A 19,726-nucleotide genomic window follows, 5' to 3' on the forward strand; every position below is an offset into this window, starting at 1 on the left:
TGTGCCTAATTTTTTTTTCTGTTAGAAGGAGCCACTGAATATATCTTAAGTTCCCAGATGATATCCTGCCAAATACTGGAAAATAATATTTTCCAGGAGAACTGATTGTAATAAAAATTAAAACGTGTCTTATTTGAAACTGCCTAATTAACAAAGACCAACATATTTGGAAATCAGCAGTGGTGTTTATCTCAGAATGCTTGTTTCTCCTGAAATATTGCTTGTGTGTTACACTTGTAGGTTTGATATCTGTGTTTATGCTCAACATGTCCATATTATTACATTTTACAGATATGGAAACCAGAATTTTTTAAAAACAAAATTTAGTAATTATTTAAACAATTCTGTGTGCATACCTGTGAGCACCTAAGTCTTTAGAGGGCATTTTTAGCTTGTAGTAAGACAGTATGAAAGTGTGATCCTATTAATAGCTTACAAGTCTGGCCACATGTGGGATCTGACATACTGTGTTCCCATGAAATAACTTCTAGCACTATGTTATGCTTTTAAGTTTTTTCTAAAAATAGTACAGGGATTTGTAGGCAATCAGTAAAATTAGCATCTAACGACTTAATATTGTATTTTAAAATACATCTAGGAAAATAAACAAACATGTTACAAGTAAACATAACATATGGTTCTTTTTTTAATCTCTACTTTAGGACGACGTAGACAGTCTAAACCCAGTTCTCAGGGATAACCCGCAGTTACATGAGGAGGTAAAAGCCTGGGTAAAGGAACAAAAGGTTCAGGAGATTTTTATGCAAGGTAATTATGTGGGAAATTGTGTTATTTATATTCTGTGTTAGCTAGTTTAAGGCCATTACTTGTGTGGGACTCGTCCCATAGCATTTGTGATATAATGGAGAATATATTTTTTAACTTGGAAGTTATTTTTTGGAAGTACTTGTTAATACAAGGAAACAAGACTGTAAGAAGCTGTTGGTGTTTGCTTCAGACTGTTCTTAACTTGTTTGATGTTTTAGTGATTTCAGCAAAAGCTGAATATCATTAGTCTGAATGTAGATATTTTATAAAGTTTGTTGTGAAAATAAGTGTGTATGAATGGCCTCCACACACATTTTGGCATGTTTAAAACTGTTCTGTGCTCTGTTAGCGTTACTGTTACGTGTGATAACTTCTCAGATACCTGTCTGTGCTTGTAGTTCTTCACAGTTCTGTCACAGATGAAGAATACTTTCAGATCCCCACCCCACGCTCTCACCCCTGAGTGAAAAGTTGCCTTCAAATCAGTAACAATTTGTAACTCAATTCTACTACTGGAGGTTGCAGAAAAAGCTGTGTACAATAATATTTATGCTGTAGATACAAGTTACAAGAAAACTAGTACGAATTTGAAGAAATTATTTTGGTGCCATTTTGCTGATAGTAAAAATACTGTATGCATTTGCAGCATATTCATTAAGTTTGAGGAAGCTCTGCAGAGGAGTTCCTGTTACTAGGAGGCAGAAACCAACCTCTATGGGTCTGGGCTAAAATCCCCAGGAAAGAAGTTTCAGAGCAAAAATGCTTAAGCAGTCATTTTGTAAATGAAGATTAGGAGGGAAGCTGTAAATAATCAGATATTTTAAGGATGGCTCTGAGGTTTCCTTGCTGTCTAGTCTCTTTGCTAAAACCAAGATCAGAAGACAAAAGGAATATGGTAAGTATAATACTGAACTTAGAGTAAAAAAATTCTGTCTTTCCTTCTGTGGAGTTTCTCATTTCACTAGGCATGATTCTTACGGGCCACAGAAAAAGGATGCTGAAAAAATGAGCATGTGGAATTGTGTAGATAGTAAGTTGGCATGTTGGTGTTAGTCATTTTAGATTTTACTTTTGATATCATCAGATGCAATACAAGTTGATAGTCTATTGATGAAATTTATTGAAAGGTGATGCAAAATCAAATCAGGGTTATATGAAAAGGAAACTGAAATTGAGCTTGTTTATTTGTATTTCATTAGAGTAACAACAGTAGGACTATTGTAAAAGTCTCTGTGTACATTGGTACAGAATCAATAGTTGAGCAAAGCTCCAGCAGTATTGAAATAGTCATCTAAATGAGATGCCAGCCCATCACCCACACAACTCCATCCCATCATTCCAGGATCTGTATTTTTGTCTTCATAGATACAGGTTGTTGAGCAGAGGTTTCTGTGCTTAGAAGTGCACAAATGAACAGTAATATAAATGAATCTCATGCCAGTGTCCTTGAAGGCTAGTTGTCCTCATCTGAGGAGAAGCTTTAGATCCACTTGCTCCCCTGGTGTGATGTGTGACCTGAGGAGACACATGCTTCCTCACGGGGGCCTTGGCCTCAGCCCCATGGATGGTGGTCAGCCAGCAGAGACTGCTGTCACGTTCTCCCTGCCCATAAGCTGCTCCTGCTCATGCAGACTTTGGCAGTTGTTGGCAGTTTGTTGGCACCAGCCTTCCAGTGGCTTACAGACAGCCCTCTGACAGTGCTAGCTGCTGTAATCTGGTCATGTTCGCTTCCTTTTCTCCTCCTCTCTCTTCTCTGGTTAGCTTCACCTCCTCCATTTTCTTGTTCCCTGCAATTTAAGCTATATTTTCGGCTCTGCCTTGTCTAGATGCATCTGTTAAGGCTATTACCACTTTCTCGTACTTCATCCTCTACAATATTTTTAGTATCCAGCCTTTTCCTTGTTTTCTGTGATGCTGAAACCTTCATATCACAACTTAGTATTTTCTACTTTGACTTTTGCAGTTAGAACACAGTTTATCTGAAGAAAGAGGAGGGTTGGATAGAAGCATTAAAATCTGGTTCCAAATATTTGGAAAGGACCATGCCAATTTGAGGAGGGAGAATTTTAGTCAAAACCAGTCCAATTATTTACAAGAATGAGACTAAAGAAAAAAATTGGCCCGTTTAACTTCTCCTTTGGGCGGCAGTCACAGCAGTAGAGACTGTAGCTTTGGCAGGGAAGTAGTTTGTTCCTTGCTTAATAAAAAATTAAACTCCTCCCAAACTTGGCCAAGTTGAAAGCTTTTGGGACAAATAAAACTGGTTCAAGGAACATAGTGAAGTGTCTTTGATTTTTAACAATTAAAATACTTGATTTCTTTCTTCCGATTAGTTTTTTTATCATTACAATCTCAGGCTGCATGTATAATAATCCTCTTGAAACACCAAGTGTGTTTCAGCTCTGAACATATTTTCCCATAGTACTGCACAGACTGTTTCAACAATGTGTAGCTGGCGTGATTCAGCCAGGGACTGGAGACAAAGCCAGGCTTTTCCTGTAATGGCTGCTTGTGGCTGGGCTGGGCTGGAGCTGAGCTGAGCTGGTCTGTGTTGTGTGACTGCAGTTCAATCTTTCTCCTTCTTCCTGTCATCCCATCAGCATGTAAGAAAAAAACCTAACCCACTGTTTTTAAAGGTAGATAAACTCTCTTTTAAAAATAGATAGGGTAACAGCTGGAATGAAGGATGGACACAGATTAGAACAAGGAGTAAAAAGAAAGAAATTGGCACTGAGTCAATGTAGGGGAGTATGGGAGAAGCTGGAAGCTGTTGGAGAAGGAAGGATGCAGCTTGTAAGCTGAGAAAACTGGGGGAAAGGACTTAAAAGCTAGTGGCCTGGAGTCACAGTAATGCTAAAATGAGACAAGAAGGTGGGGAGATGCTGATTCTGCTTATACAAGAGACTGAAAATCATTGTGCAGTTAGCAGTAGGATGCAAGAGAAGAGGAGATTGGATAGGAAAGTAGGAATGGCAAAGTAGCACAAAGAGACACATGTAGAATTTTATTGAGACTGTCTGAATAAGGCAGAGCTTTGGGACAGCCCTTAAAAGTTCAAGATGTGAGAATGTGGATGGGTCAGGCAGTCAGAAGTGTGGGAGCTGAGCTGGAGGTGTTCTGCAGGGGCATATGGAGTAAGGGTTGGAGAGAAGCCATCAGGAAATGTGTCCCCATGGGAACCCTGTCTAGTCCAAGACCAGAAATGTGAGACATACGTTTGTAGATTCTTCCTTCTTTTCTGCCCATATGTACCTGTGGTTGGCAGTGCCTGTGCTGGCACACCTCTGACCCTTGTCTGTGCTGCTGGAAACATACTCCAGGCGTCAGCTGAGGTGGCTCAGGGGGTTCAGGAGGTCTCAGTGTTTCATTTGTGCCATGAATGATGTGGATGGGGGTAAGAAGGCTGCTGTGGTGTGGTGTTTCTCTTCCCAGGTGGTTTTAAAAATTATATAGTCACATAAAGTCGCAAAAAGTGTTTCAAGAGACCACTTGGAAATTACTAAATAATTACTGCTTTTGCACTTCTCTTGATCTGTCAGATGTTGACATTAAAAACAGTCCTTGCAGTAGCACACTGTCACATGCAGAGGGTATAATAGACCCATTTGTGTGATCCTAGATATTTTTTACTAGAGAAAGCTGTCACCTGTGAGGTCCCTGGCCTGTTTGCTGCAGATGTTTGAGCTTGCTTAATATACTGGGCAGGGCTTGGAAAAACTGATCTTTAGGAAAGACAGGGAAATTCTGCCTTGCCTGTGTGGTTCAGCAACTGAGCAGTCTTAAATCATTTAGGTTAGGCTGTTTGTAGGTTGTCACTAACTGGTTTTTCCTCCCTTCCTGTCTGCCTGACCTGGGACCTGGGGTTTGATTGCAGAAGTAGCAAAGCCCACACAGTTGGAACTGAACTTGGTGGCAGTGTTGGTTGGTTGTACAAAATGCCATATAAACACCAAGTGCAATGAAACTTCAGAGTTCCTGGGATCAAGTAAGACACTGAATATGAATAAAACTGTTAAGTCTTGCTTTCTGGGTCTTGAAACAAACTGTAAAATAGGTACTGTATCGTAATAGCTCCCCATCCCCATGGGCTTTTGGAGGTGAATTTAACTGAGCTTTGCAAAATGCGTGAGGTTTCTTTGGATTTGGTATGTCTGAAAACAGGAGCTGAAGTGTTCATAGTGTGTGTGCTTGAATGTTTTGTGTGGCCATAGCAGTCACGGGATCATTCCACTGCCTTTCTGCTTGTTGTAATGGAGAGAAACTCTGTGGTCACTTATGGGAAAGACTTGGCAGATGCAGAGCCTAACCACCAAGATGTAAATCTTTTAGCCAGCAAAGCAGCTGGGCATGTGACTAGCCTGTTAGATGGCTTCTGTATAACCTGCTGCTGCCACTTTCTAGCCTTTCAGATTACTTTTCTGTGGTTGCTGTTCGTAGGCAGGAATTTTCCCATCATGTGTCATCATGGTTGCAGAAAGATTTAGTTAGATAAGAAAATTGTATGTTGAAAATGTTAACAGAATTAACCTTAAAGCATACTTACATGGATCATTTGCATTTCAAAATGTCTTCCTGAATCTGTGGTTAGCTGTCCACGCCATGTGCACTATATATTTGCTGTGAAGCTTAAAAAAAAATAGGAAAATTCATGTGTGCTTTTTTTTCTTTTTTCTTTTTTTTCTACATTCCTCAATGGCTTTTTTATTTCTTCCCCTTCTAAAGGTCCGTACTCCTTAAATGGTTATAGGGTGAGAGTGTACAGACAGGATTCTGCCACCCAGTGGTTCACTGGCATCATCACTCACCATGATCTCTTCACCCGCACTATGGTGGTTATGAATGACCAGGTGAGTTGATGGATGATACTCACAAAAAAAACTGCAAGTAAGCTGTGCCTTGGGAGGTTCTAATTTTTGTTGGTAGCACTCAGAATCACACCAGGTTGGTTCAGTTCCAGCAGGCTGAGGGTATCACTGCACTGAAACTACAGCACAATGTGTTGGGCTATCAGTTAAATCCTCCTGAAGCTGAGTATTTGTGCAGTGATATGATTAATACCAGTCCTACGGTTTGTTCTGCTATTGCTCTTTGACTAGTGAAGTCTTTGAAGTAAAGCAATCCAGTTTGAAGAACTGGTCTTCCCTGTCTGCTCTGTTGAGAATTTCTTTTCCCAAGAATGAAATCTTTCAGCACTGCAGTAATGGTTACCTTTTCCAAGCAATTGAAATAGTCACTTTTTGCAATTTATTGAATTAAGCATTTACTGCTGCCCCAATTTATATTTGCTGTGGTGGGTTTTAGTTTTATTGTGGAATTTGGTGTTGCAAGAAGAGTTAATACTGGTATTTTTAATGGCAGTAATGAATTCTATTTCAGGAGAGTAAGGTAATGACTCAGCAGTAATAGGGTGAATGACCCATCTGCCTTGAAATGACTGACAAAACCATGTGTGGCAATAAAAATTTAAGACTAGTCTATAACTCAGATAAGTTCTTTCCCTTAATTTGCTCAAATTAGTATTCCCCAAAGGTTACTTTTTTCGCTTTGTGCCAGGTCCTTTGAAGATACAGGTAGCATTTCGTACTTTATGAAGTATTTCTCGCTAATAGCGTTCAACAGTTCTAAAGTTCTTTCCAGTCATTTTGGTTCTGGTAGCAGTTTTGCTTCGGTTGAAAGCAGTACTGTAATGTGCTTCTGCAGTATAATTTATAGTATATTAAATTAATTTTATAAAATATCTGTATATTGTAATTACTGCTTAAGGGTTATTCTATGAATAGCTTGTTAAATCTCAAATTTGCAGTTATTGAAGGGGAAGGAATGGGTGGTGGGATACTTTTCGCTTTAAAAAAAATTTTTTTTTTACAATGGCATGTAAAGACACATTTGCATTGGTTTGACACTGTTCCCAGCATTTGTTGTGTCATATGTCAGTTCTGCATGTCAGGATTAAGTAGGCTTTTCTCTGATTAGTCTTTAGCACACAAAATAGACTGGTGAACACTGGTACAGAAAATACAGATTAGGCATTGTCTGAACATCTGTGGATTGTTATTTTCTCTCTTCTCTTTTTTCTTTTTTTTTTTTTTTTCATAAACCAGGTGTTAGAACCTCAGAATGTTGATCCTTCTATGGTTCAGATGACCTTTCTAGATGATGTTGTTCACTCTTTGTTGAAAGGTGAAAATATTGGCATCACTTCACGCCGACGGTCTCGTTCCAACCAGAACAGCAACACAGTTCACGTAGATACATTTATCTTTTTACCTAAGTATTTTCATATATTGCAAATGTTAAAAATAGATGTTTAAAGACACTAATTAACGTTGCATTTAAGTCAATTAATAACAAATTATTTTTAGGGTCATTATACACGTGCACAAGCAAATAGTCCCAGACCAGCAATGAATTCCCAAGCTGCAGCACCAAGACAGAATTCTCACCAGCAACAGAGGAATACTCGGCCAAATAAGAGGAAAGGCTCTGATAGCAGCATGCCTGATGAAGAGAAGATGAAAGATGAAAGATACGATTATATAGGTCGAGGAGGTACAAGTGGTTAATGGAAAGGGTGGGAGGGCTTCCTAAAACTATTAGACTGAAAATCTGATAGATGTGTTTTTATCTTTTGCAGAAAACCCCAAAACCAAAAATAAACACTTTCTTAGTAAAAGAAGAAAACCTGAAGAAGATGAAAAAAAACTAAATGTGAAGAGACTGCGGACAGACAACATCTCAGATTATTCTGAGAGCAGTGACTCAGAGATTTCAAGTAAAAGATTAACAGATTCATCCTCGGAGCAAAATTCAGAAAATGAGTTAAAAAGCAAGAACTCTTCAAAGATAAATGGAGAAGAAGGAAAATCCCAAACTACTGAGGGAGTAGAACAAACACTAACAGACAGACAGTCTCCATGGGATGAAGTACAGCAGGATAAAAACCATGAAGAGACAGAAAGACTGAAGTCATCGGTCTTGGATCATCAGGAAAAATCTTCGCTCCATGCAGCGGAGCAGCCAACACTTTATGAGCAGAATGCCAAGGATCCACCTGTTCAAGACTGTAATTCAGAAAAACATCATACTGTGGAGTTAAAAAATGAGCAGTTTTTACCCAGACCTCCTACTCCTAAGTGTGTTGTTGATGTTTCTAATAAAAACAGCTCTGAAAAGGAGAACCAGGATAATGCTGCAAGTACCTTTGGTTTGCAAACAGTTCAGAAAATAGAATCTCACAGCAGTGATTTAAAGCAGCAGTTTGCAAATGCAAATTTCCTTGAAGCAAGAAAACAGGAAGCTGATCAAAGTTGGGTTAGCAGTGTTGGTAAAACGGATTTGATACAACCTGGGGTTGTAAAAACATTACCAGTAAATGAACACTTAAATTCTGAAAAAGTGCAGTATGGCTCATTTATGTCTTCGTTAAATGTAGCTTCTCTAGCAGAAGAGAGTAAACTGCGTAAACAAAGTCCAGTCCCCGATTCTGTGAAGTCAAAATCTAGTGCTTCAGTTGATCATCCTAAAACAAAGTCACCTGATGTTAAGCCTAAATTCACCCAATCTTCTGATACTGTGAAGTCGAAGGTTAGTTCCCAAAACAGCCATGCTACTGGATTAACAAGGTCAGCCAATAAAACTGATCATGATTTGCCTAGGTCTAGTTTTCATCCAGTTCCAGCTAGAGTTAGTGCTCTAGAAGCTACTAAGAGTCCTCTTATCATTGACAAGAATGAACATTTCACAGTATACAGGGACCCCACTCTGATTGGACAAGAAACAGGAACTAATCACATTTCACCTTACTTGCATCAGCATAATTATCCTCTGCATTCCTCATCCCACCGAACCTGTTTAAATCCAAACGCACATCATCCTGCATTAACTGGTTCATCCCATCTGCTCGCTGGGTCTTCAGCTCAGGCTCCCTTGTCCGCTATTAACACTCACCCCCTTAGTAGCGCATCCCACCATTCTGTTCATCACCCTCATCTACTTCCCGCAGTGTTGCCCGGAGTGCCTGCTGCCTCCTTGCTGGGTGCCCACCCGCGACTAGAGACTGCTCATGCTAGCAGCTTAAGCCATTTGGCATTAGCACACCAGCAGCAGCAACAGATGTTACAACACCAGTCTCCACATCTTCTCGGACAAGCTCATCCTTCTGCTTCCTATAATCAGCTAGGGCTTTATCCAATTATTTGGCAGTATCCAAATGGAACACATGCTTACTCAGGACTCGGTCTGCCCTCCTCCAAATGGGTCCACCCAGAAACTCCTGTTAACGCGGAGGCTTCCTTGAGAAGGGTAAGTTAAGATCCTTTCTTAATGATGTATTTAGCTGGGCCTGGTGTCTCCCAGCAGTGTTTTCCTAGGTACAGATGTGGTAGTTTGTGTCACACGGAGTGTATTGTGATGGTGAGGTTTTTGAGTAGGCAGAGAACTAGGAATGAAACTGCAGCAGTAACCACTGTCTCATGGTGGATGTGCGTAGGGAGTTTTTCCAGACCTTGATTTCCTAAGAATTCTAAAGAAAGATGAAATGTTTGATTTTAATTTATGACTAAGGGTGAGGTCAGCCAGCATGTTTGGGAACTGAGGTTCACAGGGTAAATATTTGCTACCTCAAACTGTGTACCATTGTGTAAGTGAAATATTAAGAGAGGTGAGACAGTCGTCTTCATAGTGAAATTGAATGCATGCTCACTCAATAATGGCGAAAGATGGAGAAGGAAAGAGTACTAAATCCAGTAGGAAGTTCTGGAGAGAAATACTTTTGCATTTTTGTTTCATGCACTCTGTACACCCATTTCTCTTGTTCGTACATCTATCTGTGTGCCCTTTCTTGGAGTGTCATTTTCTCCCCTTCTGTTTCTGTTGACACGCACCTCTGCCTTCCCATCTGCTTTCTCCTCCTCTGTATTCAAGTCGGGGTGATTCCTCTGTCTGTTTGCTGAGTGTAACCACTGCAGTCTCAGAAGAAGTGGTTTGTGTTTTTCAGCCTAGTGCCCAGTGCGGTGGTGGGGTTTGGCAGGCAGACGTGGCAATTACAGGAAAAGTTTTCTTAGCTCCTGAAGGCTTGGGATATGACATGCTCATTGCAGGCACCTCAGAGGAATAGTGTAAGATGAAGCGTGTGTAGTGCAGACAGAAACTTTGGAGAGCTTTACTGCCAGCTTCAATTAAACCACCACTGAGCATGTGCATACTGATCTTTAGAGGCTTTCAACTTGGCCTAATTTGGGCAGATTTTCACAGGGACCACAAAAGACATGTCACTGACAGTGGTCCTTCTGCCAAATTGTAAGCCTTTGTGTCAAAGCTTGGCCTTCTGAATGGTTAGAAAGATTTTTGTTTTTTTTTTTTTTTCCATCATGGAGAAGGCTGTTCCTCCCCAGATTCATTCTTAAAAAAAAGCCAAACCATTGTGGCTAAGTCTTTCCCAAAACAGTCAGTTTGAGTTAGTCTTGTAATATGGAGTGAGTTAGATCTAAAATGTGATAAAATCAAAATGTAGCAGCGAAGAAAAGCCTAAGAGAAAAAGATAGGTGGATTTATTTTTTCGTGTTGCTGCCTGCTCCACCCTATAGAGAAGTCCATTTTAAAAGAACTTAAGATAGACGTTGTTTCCACTTTGGCTGCCTGAAGAATGCAGCCCTGCATACTGAGGCACGTAGCTTTTTAATTATGTTGATATGTGGCAATTGTCTTGTGGTGACTTGTCTTCTGGCTCTCGCACTGGAGGCCTTTTTAAAATAGATCTTAGAAACCCAGAATGGGCGTTTCCAAGGTCGGTTTGCATGGATGCCACAATCACAGAAAGGGATCTGTGTTTCAGCTGTAAGAGCAGCAGCAGCATCCACCCTTGGCTCAGGGCTGAGCCATGTCTCTGAGCTGGAAAAAATTGTGCCCCAAGCCCACCTTTCCCTACTGTCCTTGGGTGGCTGTGGCAGCTCCCATCTTTGGGCTGGGCAGTAGATGGTGCAGGTGGAGTCACGAGGCTGTTTGAGCAATGCTTGGTGCTCAGGCAGATGTTCCCCAGCTCCTCTAGGGAGAAGGTGACGGGCCTTCTTTGCATAATACTTTAATGCAGCTTACAGGCTGTTCGTGGGAACTCACCACAGCGTGGGAACTCCTGGCCGAGGAAACGTGCGCACTAAAACTGTGAGCACAAACCCAAGTGGCTGCTTTAAATATTCAAAAACACAGAAATCATAACTTCAAAGTTGTAGCACCTGCAGATCTATTCTGTGCTGTGTGCATGTGATGAGAGCTCGGGCTCCCCTTCTGCAGCTGTTCCCAACTGGAGTTGCCAAGTCTGAGGAGAAGGATAGGGATGGTCTGGTAATGAGATAGGGATGGACAAGCACCACGAGGCTTTGGGGTGTGCACAAAAGCTCACTCTTGTCCCTGGTCCCTTCTTGGCTTGTCCCCAGCACTTGAGCCCCAGCTGAACAGGTGTCCTGCTTTTCCACTCTGCTGTGTGCACTTCCTGTAAGCAGGTATCCTAAGCAGAGGAGAGAGAGGGCAAGAGGAGAAAGAGGGCTGCTCCTGGTCTTTTCTGCAGGCTGTTACACAAGTTTCAGTAAAGATAAGAAAACAGAAACTTAACAAAGTAATAGGTTAAAAAGTAGTTTCGTAGATCAAGATTTAGCACTGTGTCTGAACAAGGAGGCCCACCTTTGGAGTGTTCAGGTACACAGCATAAAATTGGGCTGTGTGTTTGCCATGCTGCACAGTATGGCAAGTGTGTACATTTATGGTTCTAATAGCGTGATGGTGATGATCAAGCCAAACAAAAATGCCTGACTAAATAAAGCAGATTAATTAGGATTATCACACTTAATCGCTTGGTTGGGGCAGGAGAGGAACAGTCCAGGAAAGAGATACTTACATCCCTTTTATTGAGATTCGTCATAAGGCTGGAGATAAAATTGCTTCTAGAAATATCAAGCCATATTTGTGTTTTTTAAGAAATACTTCCTGCAATTCTTTGAAGAGGTAATGGTCATTTTACTAGTAACTGAATATAAGTGTTGTCAGGCTGTCATTGGTTTGTTAATTTTGATGAGCTTGAAATGCTGTTCTGGAATTAACTGCTCATCCTGTGTACTTGGAAATTAAATGGTTCTAAGAATGCTTGTGAAATGTGTAAACTGTTTTGTATGCTGAAAGTCCAGAGGAAGTACAATCATGTTTTATTTAGTTGGTCAAAAAAAAAAGACTTAAAATGTTAAATTTTATTTACTGTCTGTGATTTGATACTGAAATATATTACTTTACTTTGATCATTGGTAGCACTTGTAGGGTTACCCTTGTGGTCCCATGATTATTTTGAAATCTGATTTTATTTTTTGTTTTGGTTGGTGTCAACAGAATACTCCCAGCCCCTGGTTACACCAGCCCACCCCAGTGACCTCAGCTGACAGCCTTGGTTTACGGAGTCACATTCCTGTGCGACCATCCAGCGCAGATCCCCTTCGGCCTCTCAAACTGACAACGCATTCCAGCCCGCCTTTGTCCAAAAGTATTGTAGAGCATCGAAAAGAGTAAGCTTGCCATTGATCTCTCTGTGTGAGGGTACATTTCTGCAAGTGATGTTGCCTTTTAGCTTCTTTTTAGTTTATTTGTAGAGGTGGATGCCTGTGGGGGACCCAGGCTTGTCATTGTGTTGCCTTGTTGACTTTGTGTGGTACTTGAGTTCGTGAGTCATTTGAAAACTTCTGAAAATTGTATTTAATATAGAGGAAAGTTTATTTTGTGTTAATAGATAACTTGGTTCAGGGCATGGGAAGAAAGGTCTTCCGTCTAGCACATGGTACTACGTTCAGGCTAACCTGTGTTTGCTTAACCTTTCTTCAAACAGAGAACTGGAGAGGAAAGCTTTTGCTGAACCTTTGCGTTCTGTTACCACTGCGCCTGTGAAGAGTGAGCTAGAGCAGAGCAGAACACAGACAGCAAAGGAGAGCCATATGCACAGACATTATGCAGATCCAATGTTGAACCAGCTGCCAAGGCCACCACAGGAGACTGGGGAGCGACTGAGCAAATACAAAGAAGAACACAGACGGATACTCCAAGAAAGTATTGAAGTTGCTCCTTTTACAGCTAAAATGAAGGCACTGGAGGGAGAGAGAGAGAACTACTCCAGGGTAACATCCTTATCTTCAAGTCCCAAAAGCCATTCAGTAAAATACGAGAAAGATGCTGAACGCTCTGTGTCAGAACTGTATAAAATGAAACATTCAGTTACACAGAATTTGCCACAGAGTAACTATTTCACTACCTTGTCTAACAGTGTAGTAAATGAACCACCAAGATCGTACCCATCAAAGGAAGCTTCAGGTGTATATGTTGATAAGCAAAGTAGTTGTCCTTCAACAGCAGCTAGTCCCCAGGCTCTGCCCTCCTACATTTCTTCCCTTTCAAAACCGCCACCTTTAATTAAGCACCAACCAGAAAGCGAAGGCTCTACAAGCAAGATACCCGAGCAGCTTTCACAATCGGTGCAGTCTCACTCTGTAAATTCTTTCAGAAGTGACAGCAGGAGCCCTACTCAGTTGTCAGTGTCATCTTCAAATACACTCCGGAGTATGCCTGCCTTGCATAGGGCCCCTGTGTTTCACCCTCCTGTGCACCAGAACCTGGAGAAGAAGGAGAGCAGCTACAGCAGCCTTTCACCTCCAACTCTGACCCCTGTTCAACCCGTTAATGCTGGGGGTGGCAAAATACAGGAGTTGCAGAAACCACCAACTTTAGTACCTGAGCCCAAGGAAGCCCAAACTGTTTACAAGGGCACTTCTGAACAGAATTTATCAGAAATGTGGAAGTCTAATAATGCCCCAAATAATGAAAAAGTGGATTGGCACACTGAAAGAATGAGTGGAAAGTCGCAGTCCGCTACAGCATCTGTTATTGTGCGTCCTCCTTCTAGCACAAAATATGAGAACGTACCAGTAATGCAGTCTGCTTCCAAAGATCGAGTTAGTGAGAGATCTTCAGCTGTGACAAATCTAGCAGATTGCCTGAAAACAGCGGAAGCCAGGGAGACTGGAAGAGTCATACTGCCAAATGTGAACTCAGACAGTGCTCGCACACAGTACGAAAAGAAATTTGCAGCTGTCTCGCAAGGCAGCATTCCTCGTGCTGTCACCCCTACCACAACTATCATCTGCAGCACCAAAACGGATGTCACTGCATCAGCAGCAATGACGACCAGCGTGTCGAGCCGGGGGAGCTCTGAAGTGACTGACTCGGTGTCGAGCGCGGTGTCCTGCGCGCCGGAGAGCGCGGCGCCGAGGGCGGCCGGCCAGGCGGCGCAGCCCCAGGAGTGCAAGGTCAGCACTGCAGCTCCGGTTACATCCGCTGCTGGCAGCGCCGCTCAGCCCGCCTCGGGATTCTCCACCTCTACCGACTTTGTCCATTTGAAAAAGCACAAGGCGGCGTTGGCTGCAGCTCAGTTTAAAAGTAGCAACGCCGCTGAGACCGAGTCCAACTCTGTGAAAAATCAGACATTTTCAACCTCTCTCTCCCTAGACAGTGCTATCGTCTGTAATACAATAAACAAAGCGAACTCTGTAGGCAGTGGGCAAACTTCCCAGACGAGTCAGCCAAACTACCACACTAAACTGAAAAAGGCTTGGCTAACAAGGCATTCAGAGGAAGATAAAAACACTAATAAAAAAGATAATTCAGGGAACAGTGTTTCAGAAATTATTAAGCCGTGTACTGTCAATTTAATAGCTTCTACATCAAATGATTTGCAAAATAACATAGATAGCAAAATCTTGGCAGATAAGTTTGTGAAGGAAGATAAGCACCCAAGGAGAAAAGGAAAACGAACGTACGAGTCTGGCTCTGAAAGTGGTGACTCTGATGAAAGCGAGAGCAAGTCAGAGCAAAGGACTAAACGGCAGCCCAAGCCAACTTACAAAAAGAAACAAAATGATTTGCAGAAAAAAAAGGGTGATACCGAGGAAGAAGTGAAACCAAATGGTGTTCTTAGCAGGAGCGCCAAAGAAAAAAGCAAGCTGAAGTTACAGAGCGGCAGTAACAGCAGTGAGTATATTAATCTGATTTGGAAGACTCAGAAGTGTGTGAAGTCCAACACTGTTAATGCTAGAGGGTTTGTCATGCACGATAGCTGGGAAAAGAGCTAAAAAACATGCCTGTGTAAATGAGTAGGTCCTGATTTATCTGTCTTGAGGCCATTTGAAATATCCTGGTGTAAGAAATAGACCATTTTGTTACATCTGTGTTAACAAACTGGTTCTTGGCCTAAAAATAAGAAACAAACCATCTCATTTATGCTGTCCACCAGAATTGAGCAGGCTGATGCATATAGTTGTGCCATTTGTATTGAGCTCTATATATATGTATATCTATGTTGGGTTTTTTAAGATCTAATGCATTTATTTTTAGAGCACTGCTGGAGGGAAAGATTCTCTGTTGTTGAACTCTAATTCATCCTTTGATCAGAAAGCCAGAGGCAGTTCCTTGAGAGCCTAGTGCTGCTCAGTTACGATTTGGTTAATTTAGTGAAAGGTTTAAGGGAGAATAATTTCACACTCCTAACTAGCATGTGTAGTACATGATGTTAACATCCCTCTTGTTTAAGGAATAAAAAAATTTAGGGAAATACAAATTTCCATTCAAATGGAATACTGTAACGTGTAACTGATTGTAACTAGATTAATCTGAAAAGAGAAACTGGTCTGTCAACAGACGGGATTTTATTTAAAAACTTGCCTTATTTTTATCCCAATTTATTCTTCTCCAAGGATTCTTCTTTGTCTTTGGTCTGTTAAGTATTAGAGTCTACCATTAAATTACATCTTACAAGACTTTTTAAGTACAGGTAGCCAGAAAGTGAGCAATACTGCCTGTAATTACATTCTGTGGCTTTTCAGTGTCTGGTGTATAAAGTTACTCTTCTGGTATCTGAGAGTACTTGATCCCTGAATTGTGTTGGGTGCTGAAAGTGTTGTAGTCCATCTGAAATGTTCTAAATATTTGGTCCAATGGTAATAGTGCTACTTTTTATTTCTGCTCCCAGCTAAAGGGAAGATCAAGGCAAACTTGCCTGTAGAATATTTTTCAGCTTCCCTTCTTAAAGTAAATTGTAAATACATATATTTAACGTGTTACGTGTTTATGACCTTTCTGCTGTTGCAAAAGATTTTTTGTGATAAATTTCTGCAAGAGAGCTGGTCAGAGATTTTTCTTTCAAAAAGAACTTTGCACAAAGATTTTACACAAAATCATAGTCAACCTTGAGGAGGTTTGAGGAAGGATGGTGTTCCCTTGGAAAAGCTGCCTGGGTTCTCTGTAGGTGGCTGGAGGTAACTGTGCTTCAGGGTCTGGGGCTCAGTGGCAGTTTTGCAGCATGGGTGGTGTGTGGATTCTGCCAGGCTTGGAGAGTGCTTTGTCCTGATGCTGTTTTGGAAAGCCCCTGGGAGCTCGTGCACTAGCCAGAGCGCTCAGAGCTCGGGGCTGTGGGGCTCCCTCCTGCAAAGCAAGGCATTTCACAGCCCTGAAAGTCTTGGGGGTCTTCCAAGTGCCTACCCACAGAGCTTGAAGTCTAGCAGCTACCAGATGACACCCAGGGTCTCTGCTTCCAAAGCAGAAAACATTGTTTTGGGTTAGTAAACCTGTGCTTGGGCCCCTTTTATTCTTCAGGTTTTAATCCAGTTAGTGTCATGCCTTGGGTGAGAATGGAATGTGGTTTCTAGGCCAAGAACTGAGGCATAGGCAGTCTGTCACTTGTAAAGTTTGTACAAGTCATCTCTGGCAAAATACCAATCTGTGCCCAGGTACCAAGTCCAAAGTTAACACCCTGACCCTTTTATCATCCTACATCAGATCCCTGTTTACAGGACATGAACTTTCAAGAGTAGTGGTAGATGAAATGACAGATAATTCTCTCTGTCTGTAGATAAGAGTGGTGCCACTTTCAAGACTCCTTAAAATGAAAGCTTGGTTAAATGACAGCAGGGTTCAGTTTCAAAACCTGTATGTGAAAATTGCACTTATTACTCAATAGTCTTGGTCCTCATGTTACTCAGTGTCAGATCTGCTGACTTCAGTATCGAAAATAGAATTATATTGCTTGGCCTTGCAAAGCCAACAAACCAGACAGAGTGTAAATGGATTCTGTGAATATAGCTGCTATTCTGTAACTTAAAAAAAAAAAAAATTTTGAAGGCGTTGGAATTTGGTTTTAGGTTGGTTTTTTTTAAGCTCTGCTTTTATTCATTAAGCTGTAGCCTTTTGTGCCTACACCTTTAGAAACAGTTCAAACCTAGCTTTCTTGCAGTATTGTATATCTTTGCTTTTTTTGTAAGAATGAGATTCTGAGTTTGGTTTTAGGAGAATATCTGGAGAATGATATGCCTAATATAAGGGAAAATGTAGTGTCTTGGGAGCTTTGCAGTTGCTGTCTAAGTTTTATTGGTACCTTTTGCTTTTTAAACTTCAGTGCTGACAGGCAGGCAGGTGGAAATAAAAATGAAATCCGTTATGCAGGTAACAAATGTACCAGAAAAAAATGTTGAACTCTTGACTGTGACGTGTGAGGAAGCAGTGCCAGGACCTCATTGAAACTGTCCTTCCTTTTGCAGCTGGTATCCCTCGCTCAGTGTTAAAAGACTGGCGCAAAGTAAAGAAGCTGAAGCAAACGGGAGAGTCCTTTTTGCAGGATGATTCTTGTTCTGAAATAGGACCAAATTTGCAAAAATGCAGAGAATGTAGGTTAATAAGAAGTAAGAAAGGAGAAGAACCAACTCACTCACCAGTATTTTGTAGATTTTACTACTTTCGGCGGTAAGTATGCCTGGTAATGTGGTGCTTCAGCTTTAAAAAATAATATTGACAAAGGACTGGCATACTTGAAAGCATGTCTGATTTTTCTGGCTCAGTCTACCCGATAAAAGACAGCATCTATTTTAGCAGTATTTACATTTGCATTTCTTTTGTGGATTGACTTCATTGCTGTTTAAAAGCTTTATAGCAAAGACATCAGAACATCTGCCTGCTGTACCTTAGGCAAGTAGAAAATACAGCACATCACCATTACACAGGTGTCTGACATTTGAAGTGGGATTTTCAAAAGGCAGGCTTCAGTTTTTCTGGATAAGTTGTACAACCGCAGAGTTGCGCTTACTTGTAATTGTTGTTATGCCAGTATATGGTGGGAATGTTTCTCAGGGTTTCCTGGGAGTTTTCTGAGGACAGAGAGGAGTTGTGACCTCCTTTTTTTTGGAATTGATGGCCCATCAAGGAAAACTCACAAAGAAGAAAATTTTCCTGGGGGTGCAGGAAGCTTCAAAAAAGGATAAAACAGCTTCAGTTTGTGTATGGATTGTGCTGTCAATATTAATCCGACTTGTATTTGACAAGAAACTGTTCCCTAAATGGGGTTTAATTTTTTATAATGAATCTTCAGTTACAAGACTTGGTAGATCTGTAGGAATCATTTTAAGGTTGGACTCTGAATTCCTTCTCTGTAAAAATGTTTGCTTCCACATTTGGCAAAGTTGGAATTTTGGTTGATTTTTTTTTTCCCCGTGGTATAAAGGAGAGAACATAAAAGTTTGCAAACATTTAAAAAAAACAGTATGGAATGTTTTTATCGTATTGTGGTAAATTTCACAGCAGTTTAATTATTTTAATTGTGTTTAGATAGTAGGGCTTGAATTGCAAAATAAGTTTACACTTCTTCTGGAAATTGTTGTTTTGGAAGCTGAAAGTTGATAATTTCATCTTGTTCATTTGAATACATATCTAAATGTTATTATTGATACGTCTAAATTCAGGACTGTCTCGCTGGCATAAATTCCTTAACTGTTATAATCACATCTGTATAATGACTCATCCTGTTTTGGATAAGATGGACTGATTAATTGTTACCACTTAAAAATAGGCTGAGTATAGCCAGGGTTAGTAGAATGGCCCTGGGTAGGGTAACAGGAAAGCCTTTGAAAGGTCAGAGTTTAATGGATACAAAAACATTAGCTTCCATTGGTGATTTATTCTGCCTAGAAAAAATTAAATGTACTATTTGAACCCCTGTTTTCTCAGTATGAGAGCAGTAGGATACAAAAATCTATAAAATAAAAGTCAGAGTGAGGGACTGCTGACACAGACATTCCAAAAATTGAAAGTGAGGTGGGAAAGTGGGTGGAACCAAACTTTGACCAAAATAAAATAGAAAAAGAAAATGTTTCTGTCTGCAATTTTAAAGGAGTAATAAATGCTAGAGGGAGAGAATGATGAGTGAATGGAATGGAAAAAAGTTCCTAAAAAGTTAGTTTAAGTTTTCATGCTTCCTTATTTATAATTTTAAAACTATTTTCATCAATAGGATTTATTTTAAAATTTAAAAAGTATGTAAGATAAGGGGAAAAGAAAACTTTTGTGTTGTAAGATAAAAGCAGCCAGTAAATTGGAAGTCACAGAGTATAATGATACATGCAGTCAAACTATCTGTTTTCATTTTTAGGTTGTCTTTTAGTAAGAACGGAGTGGTTAGGATAGATGGTTTCTCCTCTCCCGATCAATATGATGATGAAGCACTGAGTTTATGGACACATGAAAACTATGAAGATGATGAACTGGACCTAGAAACTTCTAAATACATTCTAGATATCATAGGGGATAAATTTTGTCAGTTGGTAACCTCTGAGAAAACAGCCATGTCCTGGGTGAAAAAAGACGGTAAGGAGCTCTCAAAGCTCTCAAGTGTTGTGCAGTTTTTGTTGGATGCCCGTTGCTTCCCTTTGTGCAGCTCTCTTCCCCTGGCTGTTGGATTTTCCTGGGCTGTTTGGTAGGAGGACGTGCTGGGGAGGGTTCCTTCCTCAGTGGGCCAGCCCTGTCCCCTCCCTGTGCTGGTGGCTGTGCTGGGGCCAGGCTCCTCTAGGGTTTGGAGTAGCCTCCCCATTGCCAGCTTGGCCTCCAGCCAGAGCAG

General features: G+C 40.9%; 1 protein-coding gene across 10 annotated transcripts in view; it reads left to right on the forward strand.

The window, feature by feature from the left end:
- Positions 1-19,726, forward strand: part of JMJD1C (jumonji domain containing 1C) — a 159,901-nt gene that overhangs the window by 119,927 nt on the left and 20,248 nt on the right. For 6 of the 10 annotated variants that reach the window (XM_041473264.1, XM_041473189.1, XM_041473256.1 and 3 more), the window contains 9 exons: positions 663-768; positions 5,491-5,615; positions 6,870-7,013; positions 7,131-7,317; positions 7,403-9,069; positions 12,139-12,311; positions 12,629-14,820; positions 17,382-17,583; positions 19,262-19,476. In XM_041473264.1, the coding sequence (XP_041329198.1) occupies positions 663-768; positions 5,491-5,615; positions 6,870-7,013; positions 7,131-7,317; positions 7,403-9,069; positions 12,139-12,311; positions 12,629-14,820; positions 17,382-17,583; positions 19,262-19,476 (5,011 nt within the window). The remainder of the gene's footprint in view (positions 1-662; positions 769-5,490; positions 5,616-6,869; positions 7,014-7,130; positions 7,318-7,402; positions 9,070-12,138; positions 12,312-12,628; positions 14,821-17,381; positions 17,584-19,261; positions 19,477-19,726) is intronic. The other 4 variants (XM_041473239.1, XM_041473248.1, XM_041473231.1 and 1 more) reach the window with 2 other exon arrangements.

This window comes from Pyrgilauda ruficollis, unplaced genomic scaffold, assembly GCF_017590135.1.
Source record: "Pyrgilauda ruficollis isolate IOZ18807 unplaced genomic scaffold, ASM1759013v1 scaffold11, whole genome shotgun sequence".
Classification (NCBI taxonomy): Eukaryota; Metazoa; Chordata; class Aves; order Passeriformes; family Passeridae; genus Pyrgilauda; species Pyrgilauda ruficollis.